We start from the raw sequence: 14,934 nt of genomic DNA on the forward strand, positions 1-14,934 counted from the left end.
ACATTTTGTCAAGTCGAGTCTAAAGTCATCAAATTCATGACTCGAGTCTGACTCGAGTCCAAGTCATGTGACTCGAGTCCACACCTCTGCTAAATACCCCCCACTCTTTGCAACTCTGGCCTTGGAGCCTTTGTTGTTTGGCCAGTCAATCTTTCCCTGACATTATTCCTCTCATCAGTTTGAGACCCCTATCGTCTACTCCTACCTGTGAGGGCTTCCTACCAGATGTTGCTAATGTCTTTACACTTCCTGCCAAAAATCCAAACCTGCATTCTTTTAGGATTCCAATTTCATGGGGGCAAGAGCCACCATTCTCTAGCTTGTAATGGACATGTGCACTTTTGAAGCTATCTAAGGGCATATTTGCTTAGTTGAATAATCCTCTAAAGGATTCTGTGACCAAATACAAACACATGCTAGTTCACGATCATATAAGAAAACGGTACACGGTATAATTTACCACACTAACCAAGCATTATGTTAAAGTGTAACGTTAACATGTAGCTCATATCTATGCTAGTGTTGCTAACCTAGAAATAGTGTTAAATTGTTAAGTTAACATGTAGCTCAAAGTTATGCTAAGGTTGCTAACGTAGTATAATGTCAACATGTAATGTTAGCATGTGGCTCACATAGCTATGCTCGTGTTTCACAACTATGTGTTAAAGTGTAATGTTAGCATGAAGCTCGCATAGCTATGCTAGTGTTGCTTACCTACATGTTAAAATGTAATGTTAGCATGAAGCTCACATAGCTATGCCAGCGATGCTAACCTATCATGATGATGAAAAGTAATGTTAGCATGAAGCTCACATAGCTATGCCAGCGTTGCTAACCTAGCATGATGATAAAATGTAATGTTAGCATGAAGCTCACATAGATATGCCAGCGTTGCTAACCTAGCATGATGTTAAAATGTGATGTTAGCATGGAGCTCACATAGTCATGCTAGTGTTGCTAAGCTAGCATGATGTTATGTGATGTTAGCATGAAGCTCACATATTCATGCTGGTGTTGCTAACCTAGCATCATGTTAAAATGTGATGTTAGCATGAAGCTCACATAGATATGCTAGTGTTGCTAACCTAGCATGATATTAAAATGTGATGTTAGTATGAAGCTCACATAGCCATGCTAGTGTTGCTAACCTAGCATAATGTTAAAATTTGATGTTAGCACATACTTGCCAACCCTCCCGAATTTTCCGGGAGACTCCCGAAATTCAGCGCCTCTCCCAAAAAACCTCCCGGGACAAATATTCTCCCGAAAATCTCCCGCCCCCTCCAGCTCCATGCGGACCTGAGTGAGGACAGTCTTTTTTCACTACGGGAGGACAACAGGGTGACAAGAACTAAATCATCCAGACTAGAGATACATTGCATTATTATGTTTATCTTACCTAAAAATAAATATATTTATTATTTAAAAAAAAAAAAAAAAAACTAAATACATTTTTACTATATTTTGCTAAAAACATCAAAATTAATTGTATTTTTATTTTTATTTTTTCTGACTCCTTATTACATCCAGCCATAGAATTTTACATTAATATAAACATATTTGAAATAATTAATTTTAAATTATCATAATAATTCATTTAAAATGACCATATTTAATTATTAAAATAATTGCTTGTTTATCAACAACTTTAGCATTTTATTCACTACATTTTGAAGCTCTCAGAAGCCACGTTATGTTATATTCCTTAATATTTATTTATGCAAGTTTGAAGTATCAATTATCCAAACACAGTTTTGTTTGCATATTTTCAGGATGTATATATATATATATGTATATATATATATATATATATATATATATATATATATATATATATATATATATATATATATATGAAATACTTGACTTGCTGAATTCTAGCTGTCAATATACTCCTCCCCTCTTAACCACGCCCCCAACCACGCCCCGCCCCACCCCCGACCACGCCCCCACCCCCCCACCTCCCGAAATCGGGGGTCTCAAGGTTGGCAAGTATGTGTTTGCATAAAGCTCACATAGCTACGCTAGTGTTGCTAACCTAGCATGATGTTTAAATGTGATGTTAGCATGAAGCTCACATAGCTATGCTAGCGATGCTAACCTAGCATGATGTTAAAATTTGATGTTAGCATGAAGCTCACATAGCTACGCCAGTGTTGCTAATGTTTATGTCCTCCTGTCCACTCTTTAGTGCTATGTGGACAAAAGTGGATCAATAACAATCATTGGAGACTATCAGAGCTCATTAGCATGAAACCAACTAACACACAATAAAAGTACTTTTAAAAATAACACTTTTAATACACTATTGTGTATTTACTATTGTTAAAAAAAAATACTGCAATTACATGGAATTGTTGAAAAAGTCACATTACTAATAGCTTGAGGGCGCCCCCTTGTGGCTGTTAGCTGAAAATGCCTCCTTGACACACCCACTCTGAACCATGGAGTGAGTGACAAGGGTGTGTGTGTGTGTGTGTGTGTGACATGTTCATTCAGGAGCAAGCAGGCAGCAACAAGCAGCTGCTCATCAACACGATGAACACACAACAGAATGTACCGATCCTAAGAGAAGGATTCCTGGTAAAAAGGGTAAGTTTGTTACATTTTTCATCCCGCCCGTCACCACGACGATGACAAGAACTGTTGTGGTGGTGGTCAGGGTCATGTGGTGCCCAACTGGAAGGCTCGCTGGTTCGTGCTGACGCCGGACAAGCTCACGTACTTCAAATACCGGAGCGGCAAGAGGGACTCGTGTCAGCGAGGGAAGATCGCCTTGAAAGGTTGTTCCATCACGTGTCCCTTCCTGGACTACGACACTCGACCCGTGAGTCTTTATGATGAATATGCACAATTTGGTATTTTTTCGTGAAGGCGCCACCCAGTGGAGACGATCTTCAGACAAAATGACGACACAGCTTGAAAGTGCAAGCCCAGCCATTTACGACGAGGTATCACTCTGTGGGCTTTTTGGAAAACAGAATTAAAAACAACCGTGTGCCAGATTGAATAACCATCATATCGATAAATACCTGGTGGAATTCTGTCCCATTCTTGCTCGATGTACAGCTTAAGTTGTTCAACAGTCCAGGGTCTCCGTTGTGGTATTTTAGACTTCATAATGAGGCCAGTCTAGTACCCCGCACTCTTTTACTATGAAGCCCCGCTGTTGTAACACGTGGCTTGGCATTGTCTTGCTGAAATAAGCAGGGGCGTCCATGATAACGTTGCTCGGTGTCACGATGGGGGGGTCGCAGCTTGCTACGAGGTTTGTTTCCCCGGGATGCAAACGGATCACTCCGGACAGGACTTGCAGGTAGGAACATATTTTAATCTTCTCAAGAAATCTTGGCAGGGCATGAGGTAAACAAACAGCATAAACTATGGCGCGGAACAAACACGAAACTGTGGCATGAAACAAACAGCATATACTATGGCGTGGAACAAACACGAAACTGTGGCATGAAACAAACAGCATAAACTATGGCGTGGAACAAACACGAAACTGTGGCATGAAACAAACACGGCTTACTTGGCAAGGCATGAGGTAAACACTTAGCATAAACTATGGCATTGCATGAAACAAACACGAAACTGTGGCATGAAACCAATAGCATTAACTATGGCATAGAACAAACACGAAACTGTGGCAGGAAACCAATAGCATTAACTATGGCATAGAACAAACACAAAACTGTGGCATGAAACCGATAATGACGCCAGCACGACTGACTGGCAAAGGCAGGCTTAAATAGTCCTCTGATTAGAAGCAGGTGCGCGTCCCGAACACCAGAGGCAGGTGAAAATCATAAGTAGCCATGGTAACTAAAACAAACTCAGGTGTCAAACAGGAACTAAAAGAGTCAAAAACTAACAGAACATAACAAAAACATGATCCGGACCACGGATCATGACACTTGGATGGCAACATATGTTGCTCCAAAACCTGTATGTACCTTTCAGCATTAATGGCGCCTTCACAGATGTGTAAGTTACCCATACCTTGGGCACTAATACACCCCCATACCATCACACATGCTGGCTTTTCAACTTTGCGCCGTTAACAATCCGGATGGTTCTTTTCCTCTTTGGTCCAGAGGACACAACGTCCACAGTTTCCAAAAACAATTTGAAATATTGTCAGACCACAGAACACTTTTCCACTTTGCATCAGTCCATCTTAGATGAGCTCGGGCCCAGCGAAGCCGGCGGCGTTTCCGGGTGTTGTTGATAAATGGCTCTGGCTTTGCATAGTAGAGTTTTAACTTGCACTTACAGATGTAGCGACCAACTGTAGTTACCGACAGCGGTTTTCTGAAGTGTTCCTGAGCCCATGTATATAAAATATAAATATAATTCACATGTGGTGATATCCTTTACACACTGATGTCGGTTTTTGGTGCAGTACCGCCTGAGGGATCCAAGGTCACGGGCATGCTGGTTACGTGCAGTGATTTCTCCAGATCCTCTAAACCTTTTGATGATATTACGGACCTTAGATGGCAAAATCTTTTTCAACTTATATTCAATAGAATAGACTGCAAAGACAAGATACTTAAATTTGTTATTTTTGCAAAATATTAGCTCATTTGGAATTTGATGCCTGCAACATGTTTCAAAAAAGCTGGCATAAGTGACTGAGAAAGTTGAGGAATGCTCATCAAACACTTATTTGCAACATCCCACAGGTGAACAGGTTAATTGGGAACAGGTGGGTGCCATGATTGGGTATTAAAGCAGCTTCCGTGAAGTGGTCAGTCATTCACAAACAAGGATGGGGCGAGGGTCACCACTGTCAGTAACTACTGTCGGTCGCGACATCTGTAAGTGCAAGTTAAAACTCTACTATGCAAAGCCAAAGCCATTTATCAACAACACCCAGAAACGCCGGGCCCGATGCAAAGTGGGAAAGTGTTCTGTGGTCTGACGAGTCCGCATTTCAAAGTGTTGAACAACTTAAGCTGTACATCAAGCGAGAATGGGAAAGAATTCCACTTGAAAAGCTTCAAAAATTGGTCTCCTCAGTTCCCAAACGTATACTGAGTGTTGTTAAAAGGAAAGGCCATGTAACACAGTGGTAAGATGCGGACACGTCTTATACTGGATGCTTTGTAATACGCTTCTGCCTTGGGGGCTTTGTATGTGTAAGTAACATGCCACTATAATCCTTTGATACTTGTTTATTGACAATTTCATGTTATAGACTGCAATATTGTTCAATGAGCATAACATGTGTCTAGCTTGTGTGCTTAGCTGTTGTGTAGCTGCGAGCTCTTGGTAGCCTATAGCCTACCATATTTACCTTTTGTAAACTTGCTAGTTGTTTTTTTTTTACTGATATCGGACCGATATGTGATATCAATATTGGATTGGGACACCCCTTGTCTCTATTGTAATATCACAGCATGACGCTGGCATCAATGACTCGATGCTGAGTCATCATTGCCGAGTCACTGCTTTTCATGTTGATGATGTCACCGTTGACCTCAGGTGAAGGTCCAATATTTCAACACAATTTGAACCCCCCCCAAAAAAAGGTGTGTTTGAATGAGTCAGAACATTAGGTACAGGCGTGATTTTTTTTTCATTCATTTTTCATTTCATTTATTTATTTATTTCAGGCAATGACATAAAAAAATAATTTTAAAAAAAGTACAAAGTTGACAACACATAATAATATGAATTAATATAGTGCAAAAGGTAATGTATAGTATGTAATGCACATACTTGCCAACCTTGAGACCTCCAATTTCTGGAGGTTGGGAGGGTGGGGGGGGGGGGGGGTGGGGGGTGGGGGGGGGGGTTAAGAGGGGAGGAGTATATTTACAGCTAGAATTCACCAAGTCAAGTATTTCATATATATATATATATATATATATATATATATATATATATATATATATATATATATATATATATATATATATATATATATATATATAAGAAATACTTACTTCTAGCTATATATATATATATTTATTTTATATATATATATATATATATATATATATATATATATATATATATATATATATATATATATATATATATATATATATATATATATATATATATATAAATAAATAAGAGAAATACTTGAATTTCAGTGTTCATTTAATTACACATATACACACACATAACACTCATCTACTCATTGTTGAATTAAGGGTTGAATTGTCCATCCTTGTTCTATTCTGTCACTATTTTTCTAACCATGCTGAACATGCATTCTGATTCGTCTCCTTGTTGTGTGCGCAGTTGTGCACTCTTTAAAAGCCGTAGATGTTATTGTCACATATGCATGTACAGTAGATGGCAGTATTGCCCTGTTTAAGAGTGTCACAACATTGCTGTTTACGGCAGACGAACTGCTTCACGGTAGAGGAAAACGTGACTGCTGTTGTTATGTGTTGTTGCCGCGCTGGGAGGACGTTAATGAAACTGCCTAACAATAAACCCACATAAGAAACCAAGAACTCGCCCTCCATCATTCTACAGTTATAGTGTCATTGGGCAGGCACGCTGTTTATATTGTGGGAAAGCGGACGTGAAAACAGGCTGTCGACACGTCACTCAGGTCCGCCTGAGATTTTCGGGAGAAAATTTGTCCCGGGAGGTTTTCGGGAGAGGCGCTGAATTTCGGGAGTCTCCCGGAAAATCCGGGAGGGTTGGCAAGTATGGTAATGCATGATTGTCCAGTTTTGCCTGAAAGGGACTGGGAAGAAGATAATTTATTTAATCCCAACCCCACTTCTCCATTCAGTGATTAATCACATGAGTTTCACTCTTACTTCTTCATTTTAAATATAAAATGTTGAATTTAAATGTAAATAAAATGTTGATTTAACGGTTACTCTCAATTTTAATGTAAATTGTAGTCTTATTTTTGTGTTATAGTTTTGGTTTTTATTTTGGTTTTGATTTTAAATGTGATTTTTTTTTTTTTTAATTTAAATTGTAATTTTAATTTAGTTTTAATATAAAAAATGTAATTTAAATTTAAATGTTTTATTTAATTTTGCTTTCATTTGAATTCAATATCAACTTCAATTTAAATTCAGTTTTGTGTTATAATTTAGATTTTGGTTTTGATTATAATACAGATGTTGTATCATAGTGGCATTACCACAGGTAACAATAATCATTACACTGTAACAATAATTTGCATCAACAATGTAGGAATAATTAATATACCAACTATGGTAATAGACAAAATGCCAACAATGGTAATAGACAACATAGCAATAATGGTAATAGACAACATAGCAATAATGGTAATAGACAACATAGCAATAATGGTAATAGACAACATAGCAATAATGGTAATAGACAACATAGTAATAATGGCAATAGACAACATAGTAATAATGGCAATAGACAACATAGTAATAATGGCAATAGACAACATAGTAATAATGGTAATAGACAACATAGCAATAATGGTAAGGAAACATTGAGCACATGTTAACACTTTGAGACAGAGTACAGCAGCAGGTCAAATTAAAGACCCTCATCTCTATATTTGAACCAGACCCCATGTTTATATAATAGTTTAAATCGATTAATAGTCTGGCATTGCTTGTGTTGTAAGTCCAGTTTGTTCCATAGTTTTACTCCGCATACAGACACACAAAGACGTTTACGAGTGGTTTGAGCTCTCGGCAATGAGAAATATCCAAAGCCTCTCAAGTTATGAGCCTGCACTCGTCTTATAAAAAAACGTTGTAGATTAGGCGGCAATAATTTGTTAAATGCTTTATATGAGATTATTAATGTATTATATTTAACAAGGTCATCAAATATGAGCAACTTCGATTGCATAAACAGATTATGAGTATGTTCTAAATAACCAACGTTGTGAATGATCCGCACTGCTCTTTTCTGTAATATGATCAGAGGATGAATTGTGTTGTGGTAAGTATTCCCCCATACTTCAACACAGTATGTAAGGTATGCAGTGACGTGCAGTCACTAGAGGCAGGTGAGGCGGTGCCTCACCTGCCATCATGGAAAGAAAAAAAATGTAAAAAGAAAAAAAAAAAATTAAATTGTTATGTGTATCCAGTGATTATACTATAAAGTTATTTTCCATTTAACTTCACCAGTTTTAGATTATTTTTATTCAAAATCGCTGAATTTTCACATTTGCCGTTCAAATACTGAGAAGAGACGGTGCAGTGAACAGCAGCCAGTTGAGGCACGTCACTCAGTGCCGCAACATGGATTGCGCAATGACTCGGCTAACTGCTGGCCTGCTGTGCAGTGAGACTGTATTGCTATATGAACTACATTATACATTTCCATAGTTTAGTTAGCTGAGATATATAATGTACAGTGTATTTTGTCAACAACTGTATGTGTGTAAAGTATTTCTTGTGCTGAGCGATCATAAAACGGCTGCAAAAGACGCACTGGCTGAGGCTCGCCTCCTGCACCCCCGCCGTAGAATTGTTATATCAACTAAAGCCCACACTTAAACTTTCCACGTGCAAGATTGAATCTATTTAAAAAAATTATTTCATAAGAAGCCAAAAAGTGCAAAAAAAATAATGTTGGTGTTGGAGGAGTTGTGAATGACTGCAGGGACACAACATTAGATACACCTGCAGACTGCAGGTGTACCTAATTCACAACTCCTCCAACACGAACATTATTGTTTTTGCACTTTTTGGCTTCTTATTAAATAACTTTTGTAACCTATTTTCATGGGCTTTCCTCTTTGTGATGTTAAGTTCCTGTTATGCGCTGTTATACAGTATATGCCTTGAGCTCTTATTTTGAAGGCGCTAAGAGCGGAAGTGATGTCACGTTGCGGAGGTTTTTGAAAGAACGTAAATAAAGTGGTCCTCGTGTAAACTGGAGCCTCCGTGTTTGTTATTTTGTAGTTTCATACAGTATAGGCGACATTTATAAACCCTCGGTTACACTTTTTTAAATAGATTCAATCTTGCACGTGGAAAGTTTAAGTGAGGGCTTTAGTTGCGGCGCATGGACTTAATTTCCAAGTAAAGGTAAGACCATAATAACGGTTTTTTTATTAAATGTGCTTTTTTGTGTGCTACAGTTTGTATGTGTAAAGTTAAAGTTAAGTTAAAGTACCAATGATTGTCACACACACACTAGGTGTAATGAAATTTGTCCTCTGCATTTGACCCATCCCCTTGATCACCCCCTGGGAGGTGAGGGGAGCAGTGGGCAGCAGCGGCGCCGCGCCTGGGAATCATTTTTGGTGATTTAACCCCCAATTCCAACCCTTGATGCTGAGTGCCAAGCAGGGAAGAATGCTGGTATGAGCTTTTAAACATAACCCGTTAACTGCTGCCAATCAAATGGTGAATAAGATACTCTTTAGGGTTCATATGTTTGTAAATCTGACTGTGATGAAGTCAGTGCCTCACCAGCCATCAACCTCACCGCACGTCACTGAAGGTATGGTGATAAACCACACGATGACTGTCCTCTTCCTAGTTGGTGTTCAAGCTGGAGAGCAGGAACGGCGTGGACCACTTCCTGGAGGCTTGTTCGCGGGAGGAGCGTGACGAGTGGGCGGCGGACATCACGGCGGCCGTGGACAAACTGGCCGTGGAAGAAGACGGAGGCTCGCCGCGCGGACAATGGACGCCCGGAGTGTCCGAGCTGCACGACATCAACCTGAGGTGCACGACAGTGTGCGTGGACACAGCTGGCGTGTGGACGTTTCTCTCATTGTTGCTTCTTGTGTGTCTGCTAGCAAAGTGTTGGACGCCATGTACGACCTTCACCACGGGATCAACATGAGCAACCACGTGGAGCAGGGATGCACCTACACTAACTGTTTCTCAGGTACACACCACATATTGCTTCATGTATTTATCAATTATGGTATAATACAGTTGTATTAATATATATTAGCATGATGCTGTATTATTCATTATTTATTTATTATTTTGTCATTACTATATAATGCAGTATTATATATTTATTATTGTATGATGCTGTAATATTCATTCAGTATTTATTTATCATAATATGATGGCATATTATTCATTCATTATTTATTTATTATAGTATAATGTAGCAATATTTATTCATTATGTATAGTATGATGCAGTATTATTGTTATTATTTATTTATTAAGGCATGATGAGTCATTATTTATTTATTATAGTATGATACAATATTATTCAGTCATTCATGATCTAATTATCATAATAGGATGCAATATTATTCATTATTTATTTATTAATCATTCTATATTATATGATTGTAATTATTAATTGTACGATGCAGTATTACTTGTATTTTTTATTTATTTAGGCATGATGAATCAGAACTTATTTATTATAGTATGATACAATATTATTTAGTCATTCATTATCTAATTATCATAATAGTATGCAATATTATTCATGAATTATTTATTAATCATTCTATATTATATGATAACTGTAATTATCAATTGTATGATGCAATATTATTTTAGTTATTAATTCTTTACTGAAGCATGATAAATACTTATTTATTATAGTATGATGCAGTATCATTTATTATGGTATGAAGCGGCATTATTCATTCTTTATTGATTTATTATAGTATAAGGAAGCATTATTGAGTCATTATTTATTTATTATAGTATAATGAATAATCATGTGTTTATTATTTATTGTATTATATAATGCAATATTATTTTCATTATTTATTTCTTATGGCATGCTAAATAATTATTTATTTATTATAGTATAATGCAGTATTAATTATTTATATTAGTATGTAGCGGCATTATTTGTTCTTTTTTTATTTACTATAGTACATAGAAGCATTATTTGTTCATTATTTATTGTATGATGCAATTACATTTTAATCATTGAAAATATTTATAACGGCATCATGAATATTTATTTATTCATACTTTATTCATATCATTATTTATACTTTAATAAAGTATGATGCAGTATTATCTATTTAAATTTGTAGGATGTCATGTTATGTATTCATTATTTACTTATTTTGTTTTAATTTTGGTTTTGATGTTATATTTGATTTTGTTTTCATTTTAGTTTAGTTTAAATTTTAGTATTCTAATTTGGATTTTAAATTTCTTTTTAAATCTAAATGTTGAAATTAAATGTAAATTAAATGTTGATTTAACAGTTTTAATGTAAATTTTAGTCTTATTTTTGTGTTATAGTTTTGGTTTTTATTTTGGTTTTGATTTTAAATGTGATTTTTTTATTTTAGTTTAAATTGTCATTTTAATTTAGTTTTAGTATTAAAAAAAATTAATTTAAATTTAAATGTTTTATTTAATTTTGCTTTAATTTGAATTCAATATCAACTTCAATTTAAATGTTGTTTTGTGTTATAATTTAGATTTTGGTTATGATTTTGAATGTGATCTTTTTATTTTAGTTTAGGTTGCAATTTTAATTTTGTTTTAGTTTAAAAAAAATGAATTTCAATTTAAATGTTTTATTTAATTTTGCTTTAATTTTAATTTCAATATCAACTTCAATTTAAATACAAATTCAAATGTTATTTTGCGCTGTAATTTTGATTTTGGTTTTGATTTTAAATGTGATCTTTTTATTTTAGTTTAAGTTGTAGTTTTACTTTAGTTTTAGTATTAAATTGTTTTATTTAAATTTAAATGTTTTATTCAATTTTTCTTTAATTTTAATTTCAATGTCAACTTCAATTTTAATTAAATGTTATTTTGTGTTGTAATTTAGATTTTGGTTTTGATTTTGAATTATTTTTAAATTTTGCAGATTGAATGAGTTACAATAATTCAATGATTTTATTGCCGTCTTGTAAAATCTTGCACAACGATGTTGTATTAATAACACCTGTTGCTGTCAGTCATGCATAAGATGTACATGAGAGGCCACAAGATTAGGTACAGTGTGATTGCCAACCACCAGGTTCCGCGGTGGTGGACTGGTTGGTGTTCATGCAGAAGGTGGTGACCCGCACTGAAGGGGTGACCTTGGCCACAGCCCTGATGGAGGAAGGCTTCCTGAGGACCGTCGGCATGAGGAGCGTGGAGGCCCTACGCACCGCCGGCCTCAGCGAGCAGTTCATGGACGACTCCACGGCGCTCTACAGCTTCGTGAGTGTTTGACGCCATGCAGCAATATAATCACATGTCATATACTCATATTTCATATTCATATGCAGCAATATAATCACATGTCGTATAATCATATTTCATATTCATATGCAGCAATATAATCACATGTCATATAATCATATTTCATATTCATATGCAGCAATATTGTCACACACATCTTTTCCTCTTCTGTCCCCAGTCAGACAATCTGAAGAAGAAAGGCTGCGTGAGGGCACAGACGTCTCTGTCTGCTGTGGAGCTGAGTGGTGAAGTCATCAGGAGAGGTTACCTGCTCAAGCAGGTAAGACCTCACCTTTTCCTGCATGTGTCATCATCATCATCATCATCATCATCATCATCATCATCATCAGGGACACAGGAGGAAAAACTGGAAGATCCGACTGTTTGTGTTGCACTCAGAACCGTCTTTCCTTCACTACTACGACCCCACTAAGGTAACACACACACACACACACACACACACACACACACACACACACACACACACACACACACACACACACACACACACACACACACACACACATTATTGTATTTAATCCCTTCTTGAGACCTCCGAAAAATGCCTACCTCTTTAGGACCACCCTTTCTAGATATATAAAGATTTGTATTTACAACATTAATACTATTTACATACTATGCAAATATAAAAAAGGTAAGTTTTTAGTACTTTAAAAAATTTTTTAATATATTGTTTGTAGTCGTGTGAATGGTAAATGCTCCAAAGGGAGCGCATTACTATGTTGGCCAGAGGGTGAGCACTTCTAATTTTTTACACATACTTGTTATTTCATATGTTGACCAGAGGGGGCGCACTTTTAAAACCGCCACACAGTCAATTTGAAAAATCCGTCCTTTTTGGGACCGCCCTAATTTTGATAGATTTCACCACCATGGGGTGCAAATGAGAAATTATCTAGTAAATAATAGAGTCCGTGTTGGGACCATGATTTCGGCCCTAACTTGTTCACCGGTCCTCGTATGGAAGGTAGTTTTCCTTGTTGATGTCTCAAGAAGGGTAGAAATACAAGAACACGCACACACACACACACACACACACACACACACACATTCTTGTATTAATCCCTTCTTGAGACCTCCGAAAAATGCCTACCTCTTTAGGACCACTCTTTCTAGATATATAAGGATTTGTATTTACAACATTAATACTATTTACATACTATGCAAATATAAAAAAAGTAAGCTTTTAGTACTTTTTTTAAATTTTTAATATGTTGTTTGTAATTGTGTGAATGCTCCAAAGGGGGCGCATTACAATTTCTTACACACACTTATTACATATGTTGGCCAGAGGGGGAGCACTTCTAATTTTTTTACACACACTTGTTATTTCATATGTTGACCAGAGTGAGCACTATGGACTGAACTTTCACAATATTATGCTAGACCCACTCGACGTCCATTGCATCCGGTCCCCCCACATCTGCGGTCCTCTCCAAGGTTTCTCATAGTCATTCACATCGACGTCCCACTGGGTTGTGAGTTTTTCCTTGCCCTTATGTGGGCTCTGAACCGAGGATGTCGTTGTGACTTGTGCAGCCCTTTGAGACACTTGTGATTTAGGGCTATATAAATAAACATTGATTGATTGATTGACTTTTAAAACTGCCACACAGTCAATTTGAAAATCCCCTCCTTTTTGGGACCGCCCTAATTTTGATAGATTTCACCACCAGGGGGTGCAAATGAGACATTCTCTAGTAAATAATAGAGTCCGTGTTGGGACCATGATTTCGGCCCTAACTTGTTCACCGGTCCTCGTATGGAAGGTAGTTTTCCTTGTTGATGTCTCAAGAAGGGTAGAAATACAAGAACACACACACACACACACACACACACACACACACACACACACACACACACACACGCACACACACACACACACACACACATTCTTGTATTTAATAACTTCTTGAGACCTCTGAAAAATGCCTACCTCTTTAGGACCACCCTTTCCAGATATATAAAAATGTGTATTTACAACATTAATAGAATATACATACTATGCAAATATAAAAAAAGGTACGTTTTTAGTTAATTTAGTATTTTTATTTTTTGTTTGTAATTGGTTTGTAATCTTCATTATTTACTTCAAGTTATTACAGTATGTCTTTATATACATATTTATGTTTTTTAATTATTAGTTTTGGCCAAAGGGGGCACGTTTCAATTTCTTACACACACTTGTTATTACATATGTTGGCCAGAGGGGGAGCACTTCTCACTTTTTACACACACTTGTTATTTCATATGTTGACCAGAGTGGGAGTACTTTTAAAAACCGCCACACAGTCAATTTGAAAAATCCCTCCTTTTTGGGACCGCCCTAATTTTGATAGATTTCACCAACAGGGGGTGCAAATGAGACATTCTCTAGTACGTAATAGAGTCCGTATTGGGACCATGATTTCGGCCCTAACTTGTTCACCGGTCCTCGTATGGAAGGTAGTTTTCCTTGTTGATGTCTCAAGAAGGGTAGAAATACAAGAACCCACACACACACACACACACACACACACACACACACACACACACACACACACACACACACACACACACACACACGCCCACAAACACATTACTCACATTTTTGTATTTCTTACTTTCTTGAGACCTCTGAAAAATGCCTACCTCTTTAGGACCACCCTTTCTAGATATTTACGGATTTGTATTTACAACATGAATACTATTTACATACTATGCAAATATAAAAAAAGGGTAAGCTTTTAGTACTTTTTTTTTCATTTTTTATATGTTGTTTGTAATTGTGTGAATGCTCCAAAGGGGGCGCATTATAATTTCTT

The 14,934-nt window shown here is 36.6% G+C and overlaps 1 protein-coding gene across 1 annotated transcript in view; it reads left to right on the forward strand.

Annotated features, from left to right (window-relative positions):
* Nucleotides 1-2,488: 2,488 nt before the first annotated feature.
* plek2 (pleckstrin 2) overlaps nucleotides 2,489-14,934 on the forward strand; it is a 20,641-nt gene continuing 8,195 nt past the window's right edge. Inside the window, exons 1-7 of the mRNA XM_061968017.1 lie at nucleotides 2,489-2,592; nucleotides 2,663-2,827; nucleotides 9,469-9,656; nucleotides 9,731-9,822; nucleotides 11,901-12,088; nucleotides 12,288-12,389; nucleotides 12,460-12,543. Coding sequence (XP_061824001.1) covers nucleotides 2,539-2,592; nucleotides 2,663-2,827; nucleotides 9,469-9,656; nucleotides 9,731-9,822; nucleotides 11,901-12,088; nucleotides 12,288-12,389; nucleotides 12,460-12,543 — 873 coding nt within the window. The 5' untranslated portion in view covers nucleotides 2,489-2,538. The remainder of the gene's footprint in view (nucleotides 2,593-2,662; nucleotides 2,828-9,468; nucleotides 9,657-9,730; nucleotides 9,823-11,900; nucleotides 12,089-12,287; nucleotides 12,390-12,459; nucleotides 12,544-14,934) is intronic.

This window comes from Nerophis lumbriciformis, linkage group LG08, assembly GCF_033978685.3.
Source record: "Nerophis lumbriciformis linkage group LG08, RoL_Nlum_v2.1, whole genome shotgun sequence".
In the NCBI taxonomy this organism is placed as follows: Eukaryota; Metazoa; Chordata; class Actinopteri; order Syngnathiformes; family Syngnathidae; genus Nerophis; species Nerophis lumbriciformis.